At 43.5% G+C, this 19,260-nt stretch overlaps 1 protein-coding gene and 1 long non-coding RNA gene across 5 annotated transcripts in view; one reads left to right on the top strand and one right to left on the bottom strand.

Moving 5' to 3' along the window:
* On the bottom strand, positions 1–11,970 carry LOC112586887. 3 transcript variants are annotated; one of them, XR_006553351.2, is made up of 3 exons: positions 11,785–11,970; positions 11,190–11,348; positions 1–484 (listed from the first exon to the last, which is right to left on the bottom strand). It is a non-coding gene; the product is annotated as an uncharacterized LOC112586887 (long non-coding RNA). The 3 variants fall into 3 exon arrangements; XR_003111379.3 differs by having other exon boundaries at positions 11,756–11,893; XR_006553352.2 differs by having other exon boundaries at positions 11,760–11,886.
* GNPDA1 (glucosamine-6-phosphate deaminase 1) overlaps positions 11,832–19,260 on the top strand; it is an 11,381-nt gene continuing 3,952 nt past the window's right edge. The window contains exons 1-5 of one of the 2 annotated variants that reach the window (XM_006062639.4): positions 11,832–11,969; positions 12,843–12,972; positions 16,303–16,404; positions 17,904–18,086; positions 19,068–19,252. In XM_006062639.4, the coding sequence (XP_006062701.1) occupies positions 12,849–12,972; positions 16,303–16,404; positions 17,904–18,086; positions 19,068–19,252 (594 nt within the window). In that variant the 5' untranslated portion in view covers positions 11,832–11,969; positions 12,843–12,848. The remainder of the gene's footprint in view (positions 11,970–12,842; positions 12,973–16,302; positions 16,405–17,903; positions 18,087–19,067; positions 19,253–19,260) is intronic. The other variant, XM_025292532.2, reaches the window with a different exon arrangement.

Consider the following 19,260-nt stretch of genomic DNA (forward strand, 5'->3'; position numbering starts at 1 on the left):
TCAGAATTAAATGTATTTATTTGCACATTCAGGAAAGGAAAACACTGTTCTTTGGCCATAGTCCCACGCCGTGAACAGTAACCACCGTAAGAAAGAACTGATTTTTTCCCCCCTGAAAACCAGCCAATCAGCGACACCCTCACTTCAGTAACTATGCTTCTTTATGTGAGCAAATCCAGGCCGACCCAAGCCTCTAAAAGCCAACCAATCAGTGACAGTGTCCATGCTCCTAGACGACAGCCAATCAGCAAGCGTCTCACTCCCAGGACCTTTCTGGAAAGTCAGCCGGCCAAAGGCAGCCTTGCTCCACGGATACATTAACACAGCTGCAAAGTCCTTACATCCTGAAATCCTTTCTCTTCTGAAAATCCACCAGACCCCGCTCCCGGGCTTCCCAGACGCTTTCATAAAATCAGCTCCGGCTTTGCTGAGGGACTTTGCCTTAAAAGTGCAGTTCCCACTTTTAGGCAAACAGGAAGTTCACCTTAAAAAAAAAAAAATCATCAGACGTTAAATTCAATGTATGTTAGTTTGCAGTTTTGCAGCCCTTTTAAGGGTTGGATCCAGCTGTTTATAGTGAGAGTTTGAACCTGTGAATGACGGATGTACTCTCTCACAGCTGTGAGATTATCAATCTCTGATTCTTGTAGTGGTTTTTATTTTTTCAACCTTCCAGAAATATTTTTTTCTTGAGGTGTAAGAGACATGTAACATTAGTTTCAGGTGAACAACATAATATTTGCTATTTATAAATATTGCAGAGTGATCACAAGTCTAGTCAGCAAGTGTCGCCATACAGTTAGAAAATTTTCTTTGTGATGAGGGCTTTTCAGATTTACTCTTAGCAACTTTCAAATATGCGATAAAGTTTAAAGTCATCAGGCTTTACATTACATCTCCATGACTTATTTACTTTATTGCTAGAAACTTGTACTTTTGGGCCCTTTTCACCCATTTCTCTTAATCCTTACTCCTTCACCTGTGGCAACCACCAATCTGTGCTCTGTCTGTGAGCCTGGTTTTTTGTTGTTTTAAGTATGTGTCATGGGCTATTTTATCTTTGTTTTATCTCAGTTAGCATAATGCCCTCAAGGCCCATCCATTTTGTTGCCAATGGCAAGATTTCATTCTTTTTATGACTGAATAGTGTTCCATTGTGTAATCTATGCTGCATCATCTTTATTCATCCATTGATGGACACACAGGTTGTTTCTATATCTTGCCTATTTTAAGTAATGCTGCAGTGAACACAGGGTTGCATACATGTGTTCAAATTAGTGTTTTCATTTTCTTCAAATAAATACCTTGGAGTGGAATTGTGGGATCATATGGCAGTTCTGTTTTTTATTTTTTGAGGAACTTCCATACTGATTTCCATAATCGTTGCACCAATTTACATTACCACAAACAGTGCATGAGGATTCCCTTTTCTCCACATTCTCGGTAACATTTGTTGTTTCCTACAATAATAGTCATTCTGACAGGTGTGAGATGATACCTCATTGTGGTTTTGATTTGCATTTCCTGATGATTTAGTGGTATTGAGTATCTTTTCATGTACCTGTTGGTGATCTGTATATCTTATTTATAAAAAATCTATTCAGATCCTCTACCCATTTTTAAAATGGGATTGTTTCAGGCTTTTTTGCTATTAAGTTATATGAGTTCCTTATATATTTTGAATATTAACACATCGTCAGATATCTATTTTTGTGTATATGGTGGTGGTGGTGATGGTTTAGTTCCTAAGTCACGTCTGACCATTTGCAACCCCTTGGACTGTAACCTACCAAGCTCCTCTGTCCATGGGATTTCCCAGGAAAGAATACTGGAGTAGTTGCCAGTTTCCTTCTCCAGGGGGCCTTCCCAGCCGGGGATCAAACTGGCATCTCTATATCTCCTGCATTGGTAGGAAGGTTCTTTACCACTAGCACCACCCGGGAAGCCCTCTTTTATGGCAGAGCCAAATACAAAGAATCACAGTGCAGAAATTATTTTTGTTTTGTGCAATATTTTTCTCATGAGAAAAGCTTGTATATAAGGCAATTGCAAGTAGAATTGCCTTCCAGATGGGACTTCAAAAACAGTAGCAATTTTTTGCAGACAGTCTTACTGAGTTGAGTTAGTCACACACACAGACACACACACACACACACTAAAACCAAAGGGACACAGGAAATTTCTGGAGGTGATGGATACATCTATTAATTGTGATGACTGTTCCCCAGGGAATACATATGCCCATACATATTCATCAAATATATACATTAAATATGTAGTTTTTGCATATATATTAAAAAGTTAATAATACAAGCCAAAACCACAATGATCTATAAGTAATCTAAGTGCCTACTGATAGATGAATGGATAAAGAAGAAGTGGTATATATGTATATATAATGGATATTATTCAAGCATAAGAAAAGAATGAAATCTTGCCATTGGTGACCATATGGATGGACTTGGAGGGCATTATGCTACTTCAGATGGAGAAAAACAAATACTATATGATTTCAATTATATGTAGAATTGGAATCTAAAATCAAAAGAAATGAACACACTTAACAAACAGAGTCATAGACACAAAGAACAAAAGGTAGTTGCCAGAGGGGAGTGAGGTGAGAGAATGAGAGATACAGGTGAGGAAGATTAAGAGGTATAAACTTCCAGTTACAAAATAAGAATCATGGATATGAAATGTACAGTGTGGGAAATATAATCAATAATAATGTAATATCTTTATATGGTGACAGATGGTAACTAGAGTTATTGTGGTGATCATTTTGTAACATACAGAAATATCAAATCACATTGTTGTGTACCAGGAGCTAACACAGTGTTGTAGATCAATTGTACTTCAAAACCAAACAAACATGTGCACACTACTATATATAAAACATAATCAACAGGGACCTATTGTATAGCACATGGAACTCTACTCAATACTCTATAATTACCTATATGGGAAAATAATCTGAAAAAGAATGAATATATGTATATGTATAACTCAACCACTATTCTCTACAACTGAAACTAACACAACATTGTAAATCATACACCTGAAACTAACAGCATTGTAAATCAACTATACTCCAGTATAAAATAAAGGGAAGGACTTCTCTGGTGGTCCAGTTGTTAAGACCCCATGCTTCTACTGCAGGGGGCATGAGTCCTATCGCAGGTCAGGGAACTAAGATACCCATAAGCTGCACAGCCAAAACATGAATTAATTTAATTTTAAAAACTTTAAAAAATTCAAACTATCTTCCCTCTTAAAACAAATAAATTACATGTGAGTGACAAGCAATTCCAAGATCATTGCTAATTTAGTAAACACATCATTTTTATCATGAAGCTGTGATTCACCCAAATACATATTTCTATTGACACAACAACAATTTTATCTTCAATGCTGGATATTTTAACTAAATTTATAATTGTGTTTACATTACACTGAGCATGATTTCTCCTTAGCAAAAGTTCAATGGCCAAGGACAAGTTAACTTGGTTGTGACCACTACAGAAATCACGTTAAAATGTAAATAGGACTTCCCTGGTGGTCCAGTGGTTAAGAATCCGCCTGTCAATCCCACATGCTGCAGGGCAACCAAGCCTGCTTTCTGCAACAACTGAAGCAAGACCACCTAGAGCCCATGCTCCACAAGAGAAGCTGATGCACCATAATGAAAGAGTAGCCCCTGGTTGCTGCAACTAGAGAAAGCCAGAGCACAGCAATGAAGACCCAGGACAGCCAAAAATAATATGTAAAATTTTATAAATGTAAATGAAACATACATAGACTGTCACTTTTGGGAATTTTATAAGAAAATCCTGCAAAACAACGAGCTATTAAGATCCAAATCACCGGGGAAATATAAAGAAAGAAAGAGGACTCTAATTTAGATGCAATTTATTTCAGATAAACAAAAATATGCTTTTAGAGACACTTATCTGGTGGTACAGGAGGTAAGAATCCGCCTACAAATGCAGGGGACATGGGTTCGATCTCTGGTGCAGGATTCCACATACCAAGAAAACACTAAAGCCACAACTACAGAGCTCACATGCTGCACCTGCTCAAGCCCATGCAGTTAAAGTCTGTGCTCTGCAATAAGAGAACCCACTACGACGAGAAGCCCGTGCATCACAGCTAGAAAGCAGCCCCCACTCCCTGCTCCTGCAGAAAGCCCCACACAGCAACAAAGATGGCGCAGCCAAAAAAAAAAAAAGCTTTTAGAATAAGTATATCTCATGGAGGATTTTCTTTTATCTCAAAATATATATGCATAAGAAAGTAGAAATGATTCAAATTTAACTGGGTATCCTGTTTATTTTTCTTAAATCTGGAAACACTATTCCTTCAGCCTCTGTGGCTTCCTATTTCTGATCATCTCTGTCCATAATGCCACCCTCCTCCTCTTCAGTGACCAAATCCTAACTGTTTTTCAATGCCCATCTCAAAACTCTAGTAATAATAACAACGATCCCTTAGTCACAGCTAATTAGTGCCAGGCACTGTTCTAAGTGCTTTACATGTATTAAATCATTTATTCCTCCTTGAGGTAACTACTCTTGGCATTCATAGTACATACCATAAGGTAGGTGTTATTTTCCTATTTTATGGATGAAGCAATTAAGCAGAAAGAAATTAAGTGACTTCCCAGAAGTTACAATCAGTAAGTGGTAGAGCTGGGAATCAAAGTCAAACAGTGGCTCTGGCCTGCATTCCTGGATATGCCCCAGGTCTCTGCAGCTTTGATCTATGTGGCTCTCTTGGGACTCTGAGCTGCTTTCTCATCTAATATCTGAACCACATGATCATGCAGCTTATTATACTGTCATCCCCTTGTGAAGGAGCCTGAAATTACTAAACTTGTCCACATTTCTCCACTTAAAAGGAATTCTACAACAGCCAAGAGGTAGGAGCAACCTAGTGTACCTGGAGAGATTAAAAGATATGTATGTATATATGTGTATATACACAACACACACACACAATGGAATAATTTTCAACCTTTAAACAGAAGGACATTCTGACACATGCTACAATGTGGATGGAACTTGAGAACATATGCTAAGTGAAATAAGTCAGTTGCAAAAAGTCAAATGCCATATAATTCTTTGTATATGAGGGAACAAGAGTAAACGAATTGGTAGAGACAGAAGTAGTGGCTGCATGGGCTCAGGGCAGGAGGAAATGGGGAGCTGTTGTCTAATGGGTATGCAGTTTCAGTTTTGCAAGATGAAAGAGCTGTAGAGACGAGTTGTAAAACATGAGTGTACTAACCATACCGAGCTGAACACTTAAAAATGATTAAGATGGTAAACGTTATGCTGCTTTTACCATAAATAATTTTTTTAAAAACAGAGAAAAAAGAATTTTGCATTTGCCTTCTTAGTCGCTCCCTTCTCACCTGCTCTCTAGAAAGCCAGTTTTTGGCAGTATCATATGTGGGTTTTTGGAATGAGAGAGAGAGGAAAAGAGAACAACTGGGAAGCCAAACTCTGGTATCTGCATCAAAAAAGACAGAGAAATTTACTGTAAGGAAAAGGAGAATGGACGTTAAGTTGAAGGAAGGGTGAGGCAGTCACCTGCTTTGGCTGGTTATGTGTGATGGGGTGTTGGGGCAGATTTTTTTAGTTAAGAATTTAGAACGAGCAGTGGAAAAAGGTTTTCTGGTTAGCAGTAAAAGGAATGAGGCAAGGAGAATTTTAAAAGGTGCTCTGAGTTCTGATTTGGATTGTCTTTGATATTCCTCTAGAGACCTTAATAACAATTCTAATTGCTTTTGGTCACCAGACTGTTTCTCTGTATATAACTCTGGTGCAAGAACAACAACAACAATAATAATATGGGATTAAACCATGTAAAATGGACAGTATTTGGTTTCTAATCCATATAAATGACAATTTTTGTATGATTCAACCTAATAAGTGATATTTATGGAGCAGCTGCCATGTTCAGGCATAGTTCCAAATGCTTTACATGTGACAATCTATTTTAAACCTCATGACAACCCTATGAAGAAGTTTCCCTACTTCACAGTTGAGGAAACTGAGGCACAGAGATTAAGAAAACGTCCCAGCTAATAAGTGGTTGATCTAGTATCTGAACCCACTGGGCTCCACAGCCAATGCTCTGAAACATGTGGGGCTTTGACTTTTATATGCCAGGTACTGAGCTAGGTGGTATGGGAAATGCAAAGATCAGTGAGAAAGTAGTGAGATCAGAAAGAAAGTGAGAAAGAGCTATAGGAAATGGAGATTAAGACATGGCCTCAGATAATGAGAAGACAGCAAGTAACAGCAGAAGCCTTGGCAGGGGATTCACAAACACAGCAGAAGGCAGCACAATGTGGGAAGGTGTGGCCTGAGGAATGGAGAGTCATCGGTGGGTCGGTCGATGCACCTCCAGGCACAGGGGAGAGAAAACAGGGGTTGGTTGATCTCTTGCTCAACATCTGTCCCACCTATGGAATTTTCCTGAGTGTGTTAGATATCTACTGCCGCATAACAAATTACTTTATAATGCAGCAGTTTTAAACAACAAATGTTTATTTCCTTGCAGCTTGGGTCAGGAATTCAGGATTTACTTAGCTGAGTGATTCTGGTTCAGGATCTCTCATGAGACTTCATTCAATATACTACTGATCAAAGTGGTGCACTTGTTACAAGTGATGAACCTACACATTATAATCACCCAAAGTCCAGTTTACATCAGAGTTCACTCTTGTACATTACAAGGGTTTAGACAAAAATACAATGAAGGACATCTATCCATCACTACAGTGTCATATAGAATAGTTTCACTACCCTATAATCTCTGTACTCCACCCATTCATCCCAGCCTCCCTGTTGTTTCCATTGTTTCCTGTTAATTCCTGGAAAACATCTTTTTTATTGTCTCCGTACTTCTGCCTTTTCCAGAAAGTCATATGGTTGGAATATTAAAATATGCAAAAATCCTCAACAAAATTTTAGCAAACAGAATCCAACAGCATATTAAAAAGATCATACATCATGACCAAATGGGCTTTATCCCAGGGATGCATGCAAGGATTCTTCAGTATTTGCAAATCAATCAATGTGATACACCACATTAACAAACTGAAAGATAAAAACCATATGATTATCTCAATAGATGCTGAGAAAGCCTTTGACAAAATTCAACACCCATTTATGATAAAAGCTTTCCAGAAAGCTGGTACAGAAGGAACATACCTCAACATAATAAAAGCCATATATGATAAACCCACAGCAAACATTATCCTTAATGGTGAAAAACTGAAAGCATTTCCCCTAAAGTCAGGAACAAGACAAGGGTGCCCACTCTCACCACTACGATTCAACATAGTTTTGGAAGTTTTAGCCACAGCAATCAGAAAAGAAAAAGAAATAAAAGGAATATTATAATACATAGTCTTTCCAATAACACACATTTTAAGTTTCCTCCAGGTCTCATGACTTGATAGCACATTTCTTTTTAGCCCTTATTGTAATTATTGTTTTCAGCCACTAAGTTTTGGGATAATCTGTTATGCAGCAATAGATACCTCAATATTCTTCCAGAGTATCCCATAACTAATCTCAGGGGAAAAAAGATATTTATTTTTGTATTCAGTTATTCACCCAACTTAAACCCAACAGAGTATATTTGGCTTCGGATATGGTTAGATCTAGACAGCTCAACTGATGTCAGCAGGGCTTTGTGTCTGTTTTCTATTGGTTCCACATGCCTCACTGACAGCTCTAAACTTTCCTGGATTTTATTAGAAGAAAGATTCATACAGAAGAAAGGTATCTTCTTTCTTCTGACCTGAGTCATCTGCTATAACAGTGGGTCATGTTTTTGATCTTAAGTCACAGAAAACTCTACCAGCAGTGGCTTAAATAAATATCCCACAGAGATATTTATTATTTCCTTAGAGGAAGTCAGGAGTAGGAGGTCTGCTGCTGCTGCTGCTAAGTCGCTTCAGTCGTGTCTGACTCTGTGCAACCCCACAAACGGCAGCTCACCAGGCTCCTCCGTCCCTGGGATTCTCCAGGCAAGAACACTGGAGTAGGTTACCATTTCCTTCTCCAATGCATGAAAGTGAAAGTGAAAGTGAAGTCCTCAGTCATATCTGACGCTTAGGGACCCCATGGATTGCAGCCTACCAGGCTCCTCCGTCCATGGGAGTTTCCAGTCAAGAGCACTGGAGTGGGGTGCCATTGCCTTCTCCGGTAGGAGGTCTGCTGCTGCTGCTAAGTTACTTCAGTCGTGTCCAACTCTGTGTGACCCCACAGATGGCAGCCTACCAGGCTCCCCCATCCCTGGGATTCTCCAGGCAAGATACTGGAGTGGGTTGTCATTTCCTTATCCAATGCATGAAAGTGAAAAGTGAAAGTGAAGTCGCTCAGTCGTGTCCAACTCTTAGCGACCCCATGGACTGCAGCCCACCAGGCTCCTCCATCCATGGGATTTTGCAGGCAAGAGTACTGGAGTGGGGTGCCATTGCCTTCTCCTAGCACTTGTCAAATATCAAAGACTTAAGTTCTTTCTATCCTCCAGTCTAGCTTCATGCTTGTTGCCTCACAGTTATAATATAGCTTCCCCTGCTCCAGGCATCACAACTACCTTCATGACAGGAAGGAATGACAAGGAACAAAGATTATATAGATGAACTCACAAACAAAAAAATTGGGGTAAGGGGTGTACTCACAATTCTTTTAATTAGACAACTTTAGTTCTAAAACAAGAGGATGGGAGGATGAGTATGGGTAACAGTTTAAACCCAGGCATGGAGTGGGAGGAGTCCGAGGAGGGCAGAAGATTAGATTAGAGAGTATTTAATTGCACTCATCTCACACGCTAGTAAAGTAATGCTCAAAATTCTCCAAGCCAGGCTTCAGCAATATGTGAACCGTGAACTTTCAAATGTTCAAGCTGGTTTTAGAAAAGGCAGAGGAACTAGAGATCAAATTGCCAACATCCACTGGATCATAGAAAAAGGAAGAGAGTTCCAGAAAAACATCTATTTCTGCTTTATTGACTATACCAAAGCCTTTGACTGTGTGGATCACAATAAACTGTGGAATATTCTGAAAGAGATGGGAATACCAGACCATCTGACCTGTCTCTTTAGAAACCTGTATGCAGGTCAGGAAGCAACAGTTAGAACTGGACATGGAACAACAGACTGGTTCCAAATAGGAAAAGGAGTACGTCAAGGCTATATATTATCACCCTGCTTATTTAACTTATATGCAGAGTACATCATGAGAAATGCTGGGCTGGAAGAAGCACAAGCTGGAATCAAGATTGCCAGGAGAAATATCAGTAACCTCAGATATGCAAATGACATCTCCCTTATGGCAGAAAGTGAAGAGGAACTAAAAAGTCTCTTGATGAAAGTGAAGGAGGAGATTGAAAAAGTTGGTTTAGAACTCAACGTTCAGAAAATGAAGATCATGGCATCCGGTCCCATCACTTCATGGGAAATAGATAGGGAAACAGTGGAAACAGTGGCTGACTTTATTTTTTGGGGCTCTGAAATCACTGCATATGGTGATTGTAGCCATGAAATTAAAAGACGCTTACTCCTTCAAAGGAAAGTTATGACCAACCTAGATGGCATATTTAAAAGCAGAGACATTACTTTGCCAACAAAGGTCCGTCTAGTCAAGGCTGTGGTTTTTCCAGTAGTCATGTATGGATGTCAGAATTGGATGGTGATGAAAGCTGAGCGCTGAAGAATTGATGCTTTTGAACTGTGGTGCTGGAGAAGACTCTTGAGAGTCCCTTGGACTGCAAGGAGATCCAACCAGTCCATCCTAAAGGAGATCAGACCTGGGTGTTTATTGGAAGGACTGATGTTGAAGCTGAAACTCCAATACTTTGGCCACCTCATGAGAAGAGTTGACTCACTGGAAAAGACCCTAATGCTGGGAAAGATTGGGGCAGGAGGAGAAGGGGATGACAGAGGATGAGATGGCTGGATGGCATCACCAACTCGATGGACATGGGTTTGGGTAGACTCCGGGAGTTGGTGATGGACAGGGAGGCCTGGCATGCTGCGATTCATGGGGTTGCACAGAGTCGGACACGACTGACATGACTTAGCAGCAGCAGCAAAGAGTCGGACACAACTGAGCGACTGAACTGAACTGAACTGAAGGAGGGGAGGAGGAAATAAAGGGTATCATGGATCTATGATAATATAGTCAGCCATCGGTTTCCCAGGGGATTGCTTCAAGGACCCCCACAAATACCAAAATCCACACCAGCTCAAGTCTTTTACATAAAATGACACAGTATTTGCATATAACCTATATACAACCTCCTGTATATTTTAATCACCTCTAGATTATTTATAATCCCTAAGACAACCTAAATATTATGTAAACAGTTGCCGGGCACACAGCAAAACAAGTTTTGCTTTTTTAGGAACTTTTAGAAATTATTTTTCGAATATTTTCTATCCAAGTTTGGTTGAATTTGTGCATGTGGAACAATGGACATGGAGGGCTCACTGTATTTCATTTAATGCTCACAACAGCCACATGTCACAGGTCAGTATTACTAAATTTCCACTCAATCCCCAAATTCCAGAGAAGAAAATTAAGAATTGGGGAAGGGGAGTCATTGGCTTGAGTCACTCACTCAAGAAGTGGATATTGGCAAGAACAGAATTCAAACCCAGGCGTTTTTGATTAGTTCCCATGCGGACTCCAGAGTCTCCAGAGTTAACAGACACCCGCACCGGTTCCCTACAGAAAGGGTAACTCTGGAGTGGTGGTGGTGGCTTAGTCAGTAAGCTGTGTCTGACTCTTGCGATCCCATGGGCTATAGCCCGCCAGGCTCCTCTATTCACGGGATTCTCCAGGCAAGAATACTAGAGTGGGTTGCCATTTCCTTCTCCAGGGGATCTTCCTGATCCAGGGATTGAACCTGGGTCTTCTGCATTGCAGGCAGATTCTTTAAGGACTGATTAAGGCCCAATTAAGGTCACTTCCTAGACCTTTCTGAAGGCAACTGACCAGCAGCCTATTATCTGAAGTATTTGGAATAGGGTGGGAACCTCACTGAGAAACATCTGCAATCCTCAGTCTGAGATGAGATTTCTAACTAAATTAAAAATAAATAAATAAATAAAGCAAAACAAACAAACAAAAAACCCTACACCAACAGTGAAGCCAAATAACAAGTACCCAGAACTTGTGTTCGCTGCACAGTCCCAGCTCATCAGGGTCTCACCAGAAGATGGAGCCGCAGCTGGGCCCAAAAGGAAAGGGCGAGCCGAGTCAGGGGAACTGCAAGACATGGGCGCCCAGCTGCCTTGGGATGGCCCGTTTGGTATGTTCTCATTTCTGTAAAATATAAGGATCTTAACGAAAATTCACTGAGGATGTAGTCTAAACTGTTAACATGATCTCAGGGTGGAGGAATAGAGGAGACCAAGAGTTTACGTTTTTCTCTAGTTTATACTGCTGCAAAGATTGATTTTTTTCCCCCTAGAGGTAGAAAAAAATCCAATTATATTGAAAACAAAAAAAGCAGTACTATCTAGGTAAAGAAATGACACCTAAAAAAATAAAGGTCAGAGACAAGCTCAGCCCTAGAGGAAGAGATTCTGCTCTTCCTCCCCGGCCTCACCCCCAAAACTGAAAACCTGGTCCCAGAACCCCCGCCCGGGGGACTGCATCCCTAGGAGCAACCTGGGACCCCCTCCCGTCTCTCTCTTCCACCAAACCAGTCTCCGGGTCCCGTTTCCCACCCACTCTCTCCGCCGCCACCCCGGCCTACTCAGCCCCGGAACTCAAAGCACAGTGGGCGGCCCCTGGCCCGCGGGGCAGACGCTTCCGCGGAGCCGCGGCCCCTAAGAATCAGCCCCGGCGACCGAGCGCGCCACCGCGTGACCTGCAGCCACATGACCCGCGCGGGGCGGGGCTGCCGGTGCAGTCGCTGCAGCCGCCGCGGGAGGCATCTGCGTAAGTGGGGAGCGGGGTCCGCAGGGACCCTCTTCGCGGGCGAGGTCGGGGTGCTGCCCAGCCTCCGGCACCCCGGGGCCGGGATTCCCAGCAATCTGCCTGGACCTCCTTCCTGGGAGGGCGATGGGATTGCCATTGGGGTGGGGGGAAAACCCCATGAATCGCAGACCCAGCCACCTCAGTCTCGGGCCTTTCCACTCTGATTTGACCGCAGTGCTGGGGGAGGAGTAGACGCCCTAATTCCTGAGCGATTGCCTTTACCCGGCGTTCTGTGGTGGAAACAGGATTCACAAAGCAAGGCCGGCCCGTAGGAGCACCCCTCTCTGGTACTGAAAGAGAACACACCTCTCGAGTCCGCCACCTACTCTAGTGATCCAAGATGATCCCATGACCTGTTTAGTGAGGAGTTGTTCAAGGGTAGAGCATAGCATCTAGCCAGGTGAGGGTCGTCAAGAAGGGGAACGGGGGCCTGGGTCGAGCTACAAGATACTAGCCAACATATTATGTTGAATACTATGTGCTTTACAGGCATTTTCTCATTTAATATTCACCATCATGAAATCTCTCAGGTAGGTGCTGTTGTCCCCATTTTCAAGTTAAGAGAAAACAGGCTCAAAGAACTTGGGTCCTTAACCAAGGTCCTGCAGTGATAAATGGAGGAACCGAGATTGGACCCCAGGTCTGTCCCGCAGCAGCGCCTCCTGCTGGGTGGTGGAGGCACTTGGCCCAGCTTTTTGATATTCCTGTGAACTGAAAGAGCCTTCCTCTTTCTGGCTCAGCCTAGAGAAAGGGGCTTACCCCTCCATCACAACCACCTCCACCCCTTTCTCCTTATGTCTTACCAATAATTGTTTCTGTCACCTGCCTCTGCAGGACACGATGAAGCTCATCATCCTGGACCACTATTCTCAGGCCAGTGAGTGGGCGGCCAAATACATCAGGAACCGCATCATCCAGTTTAACCCAGGGCCAGACAAGTACTTCACCCTGGGGCTCCCTACTGGTGCGTTGTGGGATGGGGAGAGTGGGCAAAGGCATTAGGGGCTCTCAAGGGTCCAGGTAGGTAGGCTCATTCAGACAAGGAACTGCAAGGAGGGCTCTGAGGTACTGCCCCTATGAATGAACAACACCCCTGCGCCCTGGGCATACAAAACAGAGGACCTAGCTTCCTCTGGTGGAGAAGGCAATGGCACCCCACTCCAGTACTCTTGCCTGGAAAATCCCATGGATGGAGGAGCCTGGTGGGCTGTCGTCTATGGGGTCGCACAGAGTCGGACACAACTGAAGCGACTTAGCAGCAGCTAAGCTCCCTCTGGGGTTTGTTTTGTTGCTGCCTGCTCCTGAAGAATCCTGGAGTAGAAGGGATCTTGGTTAGGCACGAAAAACTTTGATTTTTAGGCTATATTCTAAGTCAGCCCTGGGAGCCAAGTGTCCTTAACAGAATTAAGTCCAAATACCTTAAGACATACATTTTATGTAATGAAGTAATTTCTCTTCTCTGCACCTATAGTGCTAATAACTAAGCACCGTCTTTGGGAGAATTGAATCACTCAAAGCAATTTCTGTAAGACTTAATTAAACATAGAACCTAAGTGAAAAACAGTTCCAATTTCTTTGGGGAAAAAATCAGAATGCTGCCTTTATCGGAGGATATTTTGATTCTAGCTCGTCAAGGCAAATGTTCTGATTATTTCAGAGATGGGGTGGATTTGCCTCAGTGGCCCATATACTATTGGGTGAGTCTTCAAGCTTTTTCTATATACAGCCAAATAATAAATATTTTACACTTCACTGGCCATATAACCAGTGATTGCAATCACTTAACTCTGTCCTTGTAGCTCAAAAACAGTCCTAGACAATACATAAATGAGCATGGCTGTCTGCCAGTGAAACTTTACCAACACTGAAGTTTGAGCTTATATAATTTTCATATATCATAATATTCTTTTGTTTTTTAAACTGTTCTTTAATTTATGAATGCTACAAAAACAGGTAGTACGCTAGATCTGGCCTGTGGGCTGAAGTTTCCCCATCTCTGCTCAAGAGGTTTGTGGGAAGAGTATATGCAGGTGCCTGTGAAACCACTAACATCTCAGACTAGGACAGGGCTGCACTAACATCCTGTTTTCTAACTGTACAGTCAGGCTAGGCTGGAGTCTGGGCTTCTGCTGAAACCCCTCCCCATTGCCGCATCATTTGCAAAATAAATCCAGCCCCCTCAGAGTGGTATTAGGCCTGTCGAAGACCTGGCCCCTTTCTTACTATCACACTTGAACCAGCACAGCATTTCCATGTGGGTTCCTTGGAATACTCCTGTTAGATGAAGCACCAGTCAGGGTTTTGGGTGGAAGCTACCAAAACCTACTCTGGCTAATTTAAGAAGAAAAGGAATTTATTGGCTAGATATTGGGGAGCTCACAGGATCAAACCAGTCAGTCCTAAAGGAAATCAACACTGAATAGTCACTGAAAGGACTGATGCTGAAGCTGAAGCTCCAGTACTTTGGCCATCTGATTCAAAGAGCTGACTCATTGGAAAAGACCCTGATGCTGGGAAAGATTGAAGGCAAAAGGAGAAGAGGGTGTCAGAGGATGAGATGGTTAGATAGCATCACTGACTCGATGGACATGAATTTGAGCAAACTCCAATAGATAGTGGAGGACAGAGGAGGCTGGTGTGCTACAGTCCATGGGGTCGAGAAGAGTCAGACACAACTTAGTGCCTGATCAACAACAACACACAGGATTGATGGGAAGGCTAGAAGTTTGGAAAATGGACATGACAAAGTTCAGGGGGAGGACAGGGAAGCTGTGTAGCTCAGGCATAGCTAAGACCATGTCACAGAGACAAGCTGGTTATTTTGTGTGAATGGGGCTGCTGCCATTCATTCAGATATTTTTCGAATACCTGCTATATGCCAAACTGTTTTCAATGCCAGAGATACAGCAATGAATAAAAAGAACACAAATTCCTGCCTTCCTAAAGCTTATAGTGGGAGAAACATCATAAACAAGTGAATTAGCAAAATACAGAGTAGACTGGATGGTGATAAGAGGGAAGGAGAAAATGAAGCAGGGAAAGTGATAGGGAATGTTCAGGAAGGGGTGGGAGTTAGTGTTGGATATGGGGACAGGGAAAGTCTCTGAGTAAAGGCCCTAAAGAGGTGAGTTGGCTGTGCAGATACTGGTAGGGTAGCAATGTTGGCAAAGGGAACAAACCCCATGTGCAAAGGCCCTGAGGTGAAACTGCTTGAAGCAGGATTCCTGAGGTGGGCGGGAGGCAGCCAGGGGCCAAGTTATACAGAGCCTTTGTTAGGACTGGGTGTTATTCAGAAGCCATTAGTGGGTTCTGAAAAGAATGACTTGGTTTGGGTGGGGCTTTTTTCTTTCCATCTTTTTATTTTTAGCAGTTTCACATATTCAAAAAAGCTGAAAGAATAGGTACTGTTTATCTGGATTCACCAGTTGTTAACATTTTGCATATTTACTTTCATATCCTGTGGCTCATGTTCTGCCTATACATACATACACACTCCTTATAAGCCACTTGAAAGGTCCAGAGATCCTCTAAGTCTTTTACCTCTAAGTCCTTTAGCACATAACTCCTCAGAACAAAGACATTCTCTTATATAACCACAATACTACTATCATACCTAGGGGAATTAAAAATCATTTCACAATATCTAATACAAACTATATTAATTTTCCCTCTAATTGTCCATTTATTATTTGTAGTTTTTAAAAAATTAATCCAATGTCCAGTCAGGCTTCATGCATATCTAGTTTCTTAATCTACAGTAGTCCTCTTGCCTCTTTATGGGTTTATGACTGACGTTTTAATGAAACTGCACTTGAGTTTGCTGCTCCAAGGGCAGGTCTCCCCGAACCCACAGGCTAGCCTGTACCACAGCTGACATTATGTGGTGTAATGTGTCCCCTCTCCTAGACAGTGAGCTCCTCCAGGGTGGCTGCTGAGTCTGTCACTTCTCCGCATGCCCATAATGTACCTCTCACATACTGGTTGCTCAGGGAATATCGTGTTGGCAATTAAGTCTGACATTCACTCAGGTGCTAATCACAGTCATTTCAATCGTCAGTGCTTTAAGTGCTAGGGATTCAGCAGTGAACAAGACAAACATAGCCCTGCCTTCCTGGAGCTTGCAGTCTAGGGGGAAAATAGGTTATTAAACCAGCAACTCAATGGATGGCAGTTGGGATTGAGCATTGGGTAGGACTTCAGATCTGACAGGTATTCCTAGTGAAGCATCCCTGATTCATTCCTGGTTGCCCTCTGGGGCAATGAAGGGGGTTCATTGCTGTGGCCTCTCTTGCAGGGAGTACCCCACTTGGCTGCTACAAGAAACTGATTGAATACTATAAGAATGGAGACCTGTCCTTCAAATATGTGAAGACTTTCAACATGGATGAATATGTGGGTGAGTCTTTGTCTTTCACGGTCTTACCTGATTCCAGAAAAGTCATACTCCTCGCCTCACAGTATCAGCCAGGAGAGGATTGGGGACATCTCGGAACCAGTGACATTTGGTGGTAGGCTCAATTGGTGATACCACATCCTCCAGGCCTTGGTTTCTTCAGCTATGACATGAAGCTAATGAAGCTGACTTTTTGGGCTGTAAGCATTAAGTGATATAACAGATGTGGAAGCTTCTGTTCTACAGAAGCAGACACTTGATAAACTTTAGCATATTGCCCCCTCTGTCTCCTCCCCAGCTCCATGCAATTTCTTTCTGGAAAAAATGACTGCAAATAGGATCTGGGGTCCCATGGCTGGGGCATGTCCCCCCACTGTCTGTGTTTGGACTTTCTTCTGTTCATCTTCTAGTCCCCTTCCTGCCAAGTATACTGGGAGGGGAGCTGAGACTGGTGTCCTTAAAAGTGGCACCTTGGACTCCTGTCACCCTCTGTACTGCCTACCATCATCTTGTAATGGTTTCACTTGAAAGGTTCTTTTTTTTTAATTGTGGTAAACTACACATAACATAAAACTTACCATCTTAACTGTCTTTCTGTGTACAGTTTGGCATTAAGTACTTTCACACTGTTGTGCAACCAATTTCCAGAACTCTCTTTATCTTGCAAAACTAAAACTCTAGCTATTAAACATCAACTACCCATTTCCCCACTCCCCTAATCCCTGCTGCTGCTGCTGCTGCTAAGTTGCTTCAGTCGTGTCCGACTCTGTGTGACCCCATAGATGGCAGCCCACCAGGCTCCCCCATCCCTGGGAGTCTCCAGGCAAGAACACTGGAGTGGGTTGCCATCTCCTTCTCCAATGCATGAAAGTGAAAGGTGAAAGTGAAGTCGCTCAGTCGTGTCCGACTCTTAGCAACCCCATGGACTGCAGCCTACCAGGCTCCTCCGTCCATGGGATTCTCCAGGCAAGAATACTGGAGTGGATTGCCATTTCCTTCTCCATACCCAGCCCCTGAAACATGCATTTTAAACATTCTTCTTGACTGAAAAACATGCTTTTTGGGAAGCCCTGAAATTAATTCTCGCCAGCCCCCTGGTGTTCAGGTTGGGGTTCAGGCTGAGCAGGGTGTAACTGGGAATGAATGGTGGGGTAGGAGGCATAGGGTAAGGGGTATGCTTGCTTCCTTCCCTAGATGGACCCAGTCGTTACCCCCCAGGAGGCTAGCCCACCTCTAGAGGCCCAGAATGACCCTAGCCTGCAGCCTCTGGCCATTTCCCTGTGAAAGGAGATCAGAATGAGGGCCTAGTCCCATGGTCATGAGCAGACAAGGATACCAGCTCAGCCTATCCTGAGTGGCTGGGGGTGGGAGGGCTGGGGCCCCAGCCTCCCTGATAGGCTCTTCCCTGAAAGTGTCTCTGGGGGTCAGGAGGTATCCTGGCATCTTTGGGAGGCGGACTCTGGCTCAGCCTGGCATGACTGAGTGCAGCCATGGCCCCATAGGCCTTCCTCGAGACCACCCAGAGAGCTACCACTCCTTCATGTGGAACAACTTCTTCAAGCACATTGACATCCACCCAGAAAACACTCACATCCTGGATGGGAATGCAGCTGACCTGCAGGCTGAGTGTGATGCCTTTGAAGAGAAGATCAAGGCTGCGGGCGGGATTGAGCTGTTTGTTGGAGGTGAGCTCGACACTGCAGGAGGTGTCCAGGGTGGCTGGAACACATGAGAAGAGGACAAGACCCATGCTTGTCTCCCAAACAGCTTCCTGTCTGTGCCAGTGGCAGGGATCATTTGTTCGCCTGAGGTGGCAGGGAAGGCACAGAGCGGGAGCCCCTGCTGCTCAGAAACTGATCTGGGGCATCTCCTCTTCTTCAGTGTCTTATCTAAAGTGAGGTATTTGGATTTGGACTCCGATTCCCTCTGTTTCCTAGATGGAGTTTTATGGATCAGTCACGGGAACTGGCTGATCAGTTAAACATTAAAAATCAGACTCATGTAGTTCTAAAAGATTCTACCATCAACCCCTGCACACTATAAATAGCGATTGAACCCCAGAGAAGTTTTGTGACTTGCCCTGGGTCAGCCAGCCAGAGCAGCAGAGAGAGGGTGGGGCCCTAGGGTCTCCCTACCTTGAGTTGCCCTCTTACACTTCTGTCTGTCATGGCCTCTGGAGTCACCCACAGCTGGCGGAGGTGGGAGGCTGAAGTTGAAGTTTTTTACTGCTCCAGATTTAACCCTTCTTTACTTCCAAGTGGGGAGGAAGAGGCTAGGAATGCTCATGTTTTGAGATATTATAAACATGGCAGCCCCTTTCCAGGCCTTGTGTATGTTTTATTCAGTGTGACTGTCCAAGCAGCGGGACCCATGACTAGTGGCAGACAAGAGAAAAGTTACACTTGGATGATCTGGGGGGCAGAAGCTTTTTGAATTGCTCTCTCCTTAGCTTTCTGAGGGGGTTAGCAATTTAACAATGTGTGTGTATGCCTCAGCTAGAAACAAGGGGGGAAGATCAGATGCTTAAAGTGTATCTTAATTGAATGAGGTAAGAGACACGGTCTTCAAGGATTTTTTTCAGACCCTAAGTGGGGAAGGAGGAATTGTCCATTCTTGAAGTCTTGGATCCCTGGTATTGACAGGGCTGCCCCATCTCTCTTGGGCAGGCATCGGCCCTGACGGACACATTGCCTTCAACGAGCCGGGCTCCAGTCTGGTATCTAGGACCCGTGTGAAGACGCTGGCCATGGACACCATCCTGGCCAATGCTAGGTTCTTCGATGGAGATCTTGCCAAGGTGCCCACTATGGCCCTGACGGTGGGCGTGGGCACTGTCATGGATGCTAGAGAGGTAAGGGT

This window comes from Bubalus bubalis, chromosome 9 (genome assembly GCF_019923935.1).
Source record: "Bubalus bubalis isolate 160015118507 breed Murrah chromosome 9, NDDB_SH_1, whole genome shotgun sequence".
In the NCBI taxonomy this organism is placed as follows: Eukaryota; Metazoa; Chordata; class Mammalia; order Artiodactyla; family Bovidae; genus Bubalus; species Bubalus bubalis.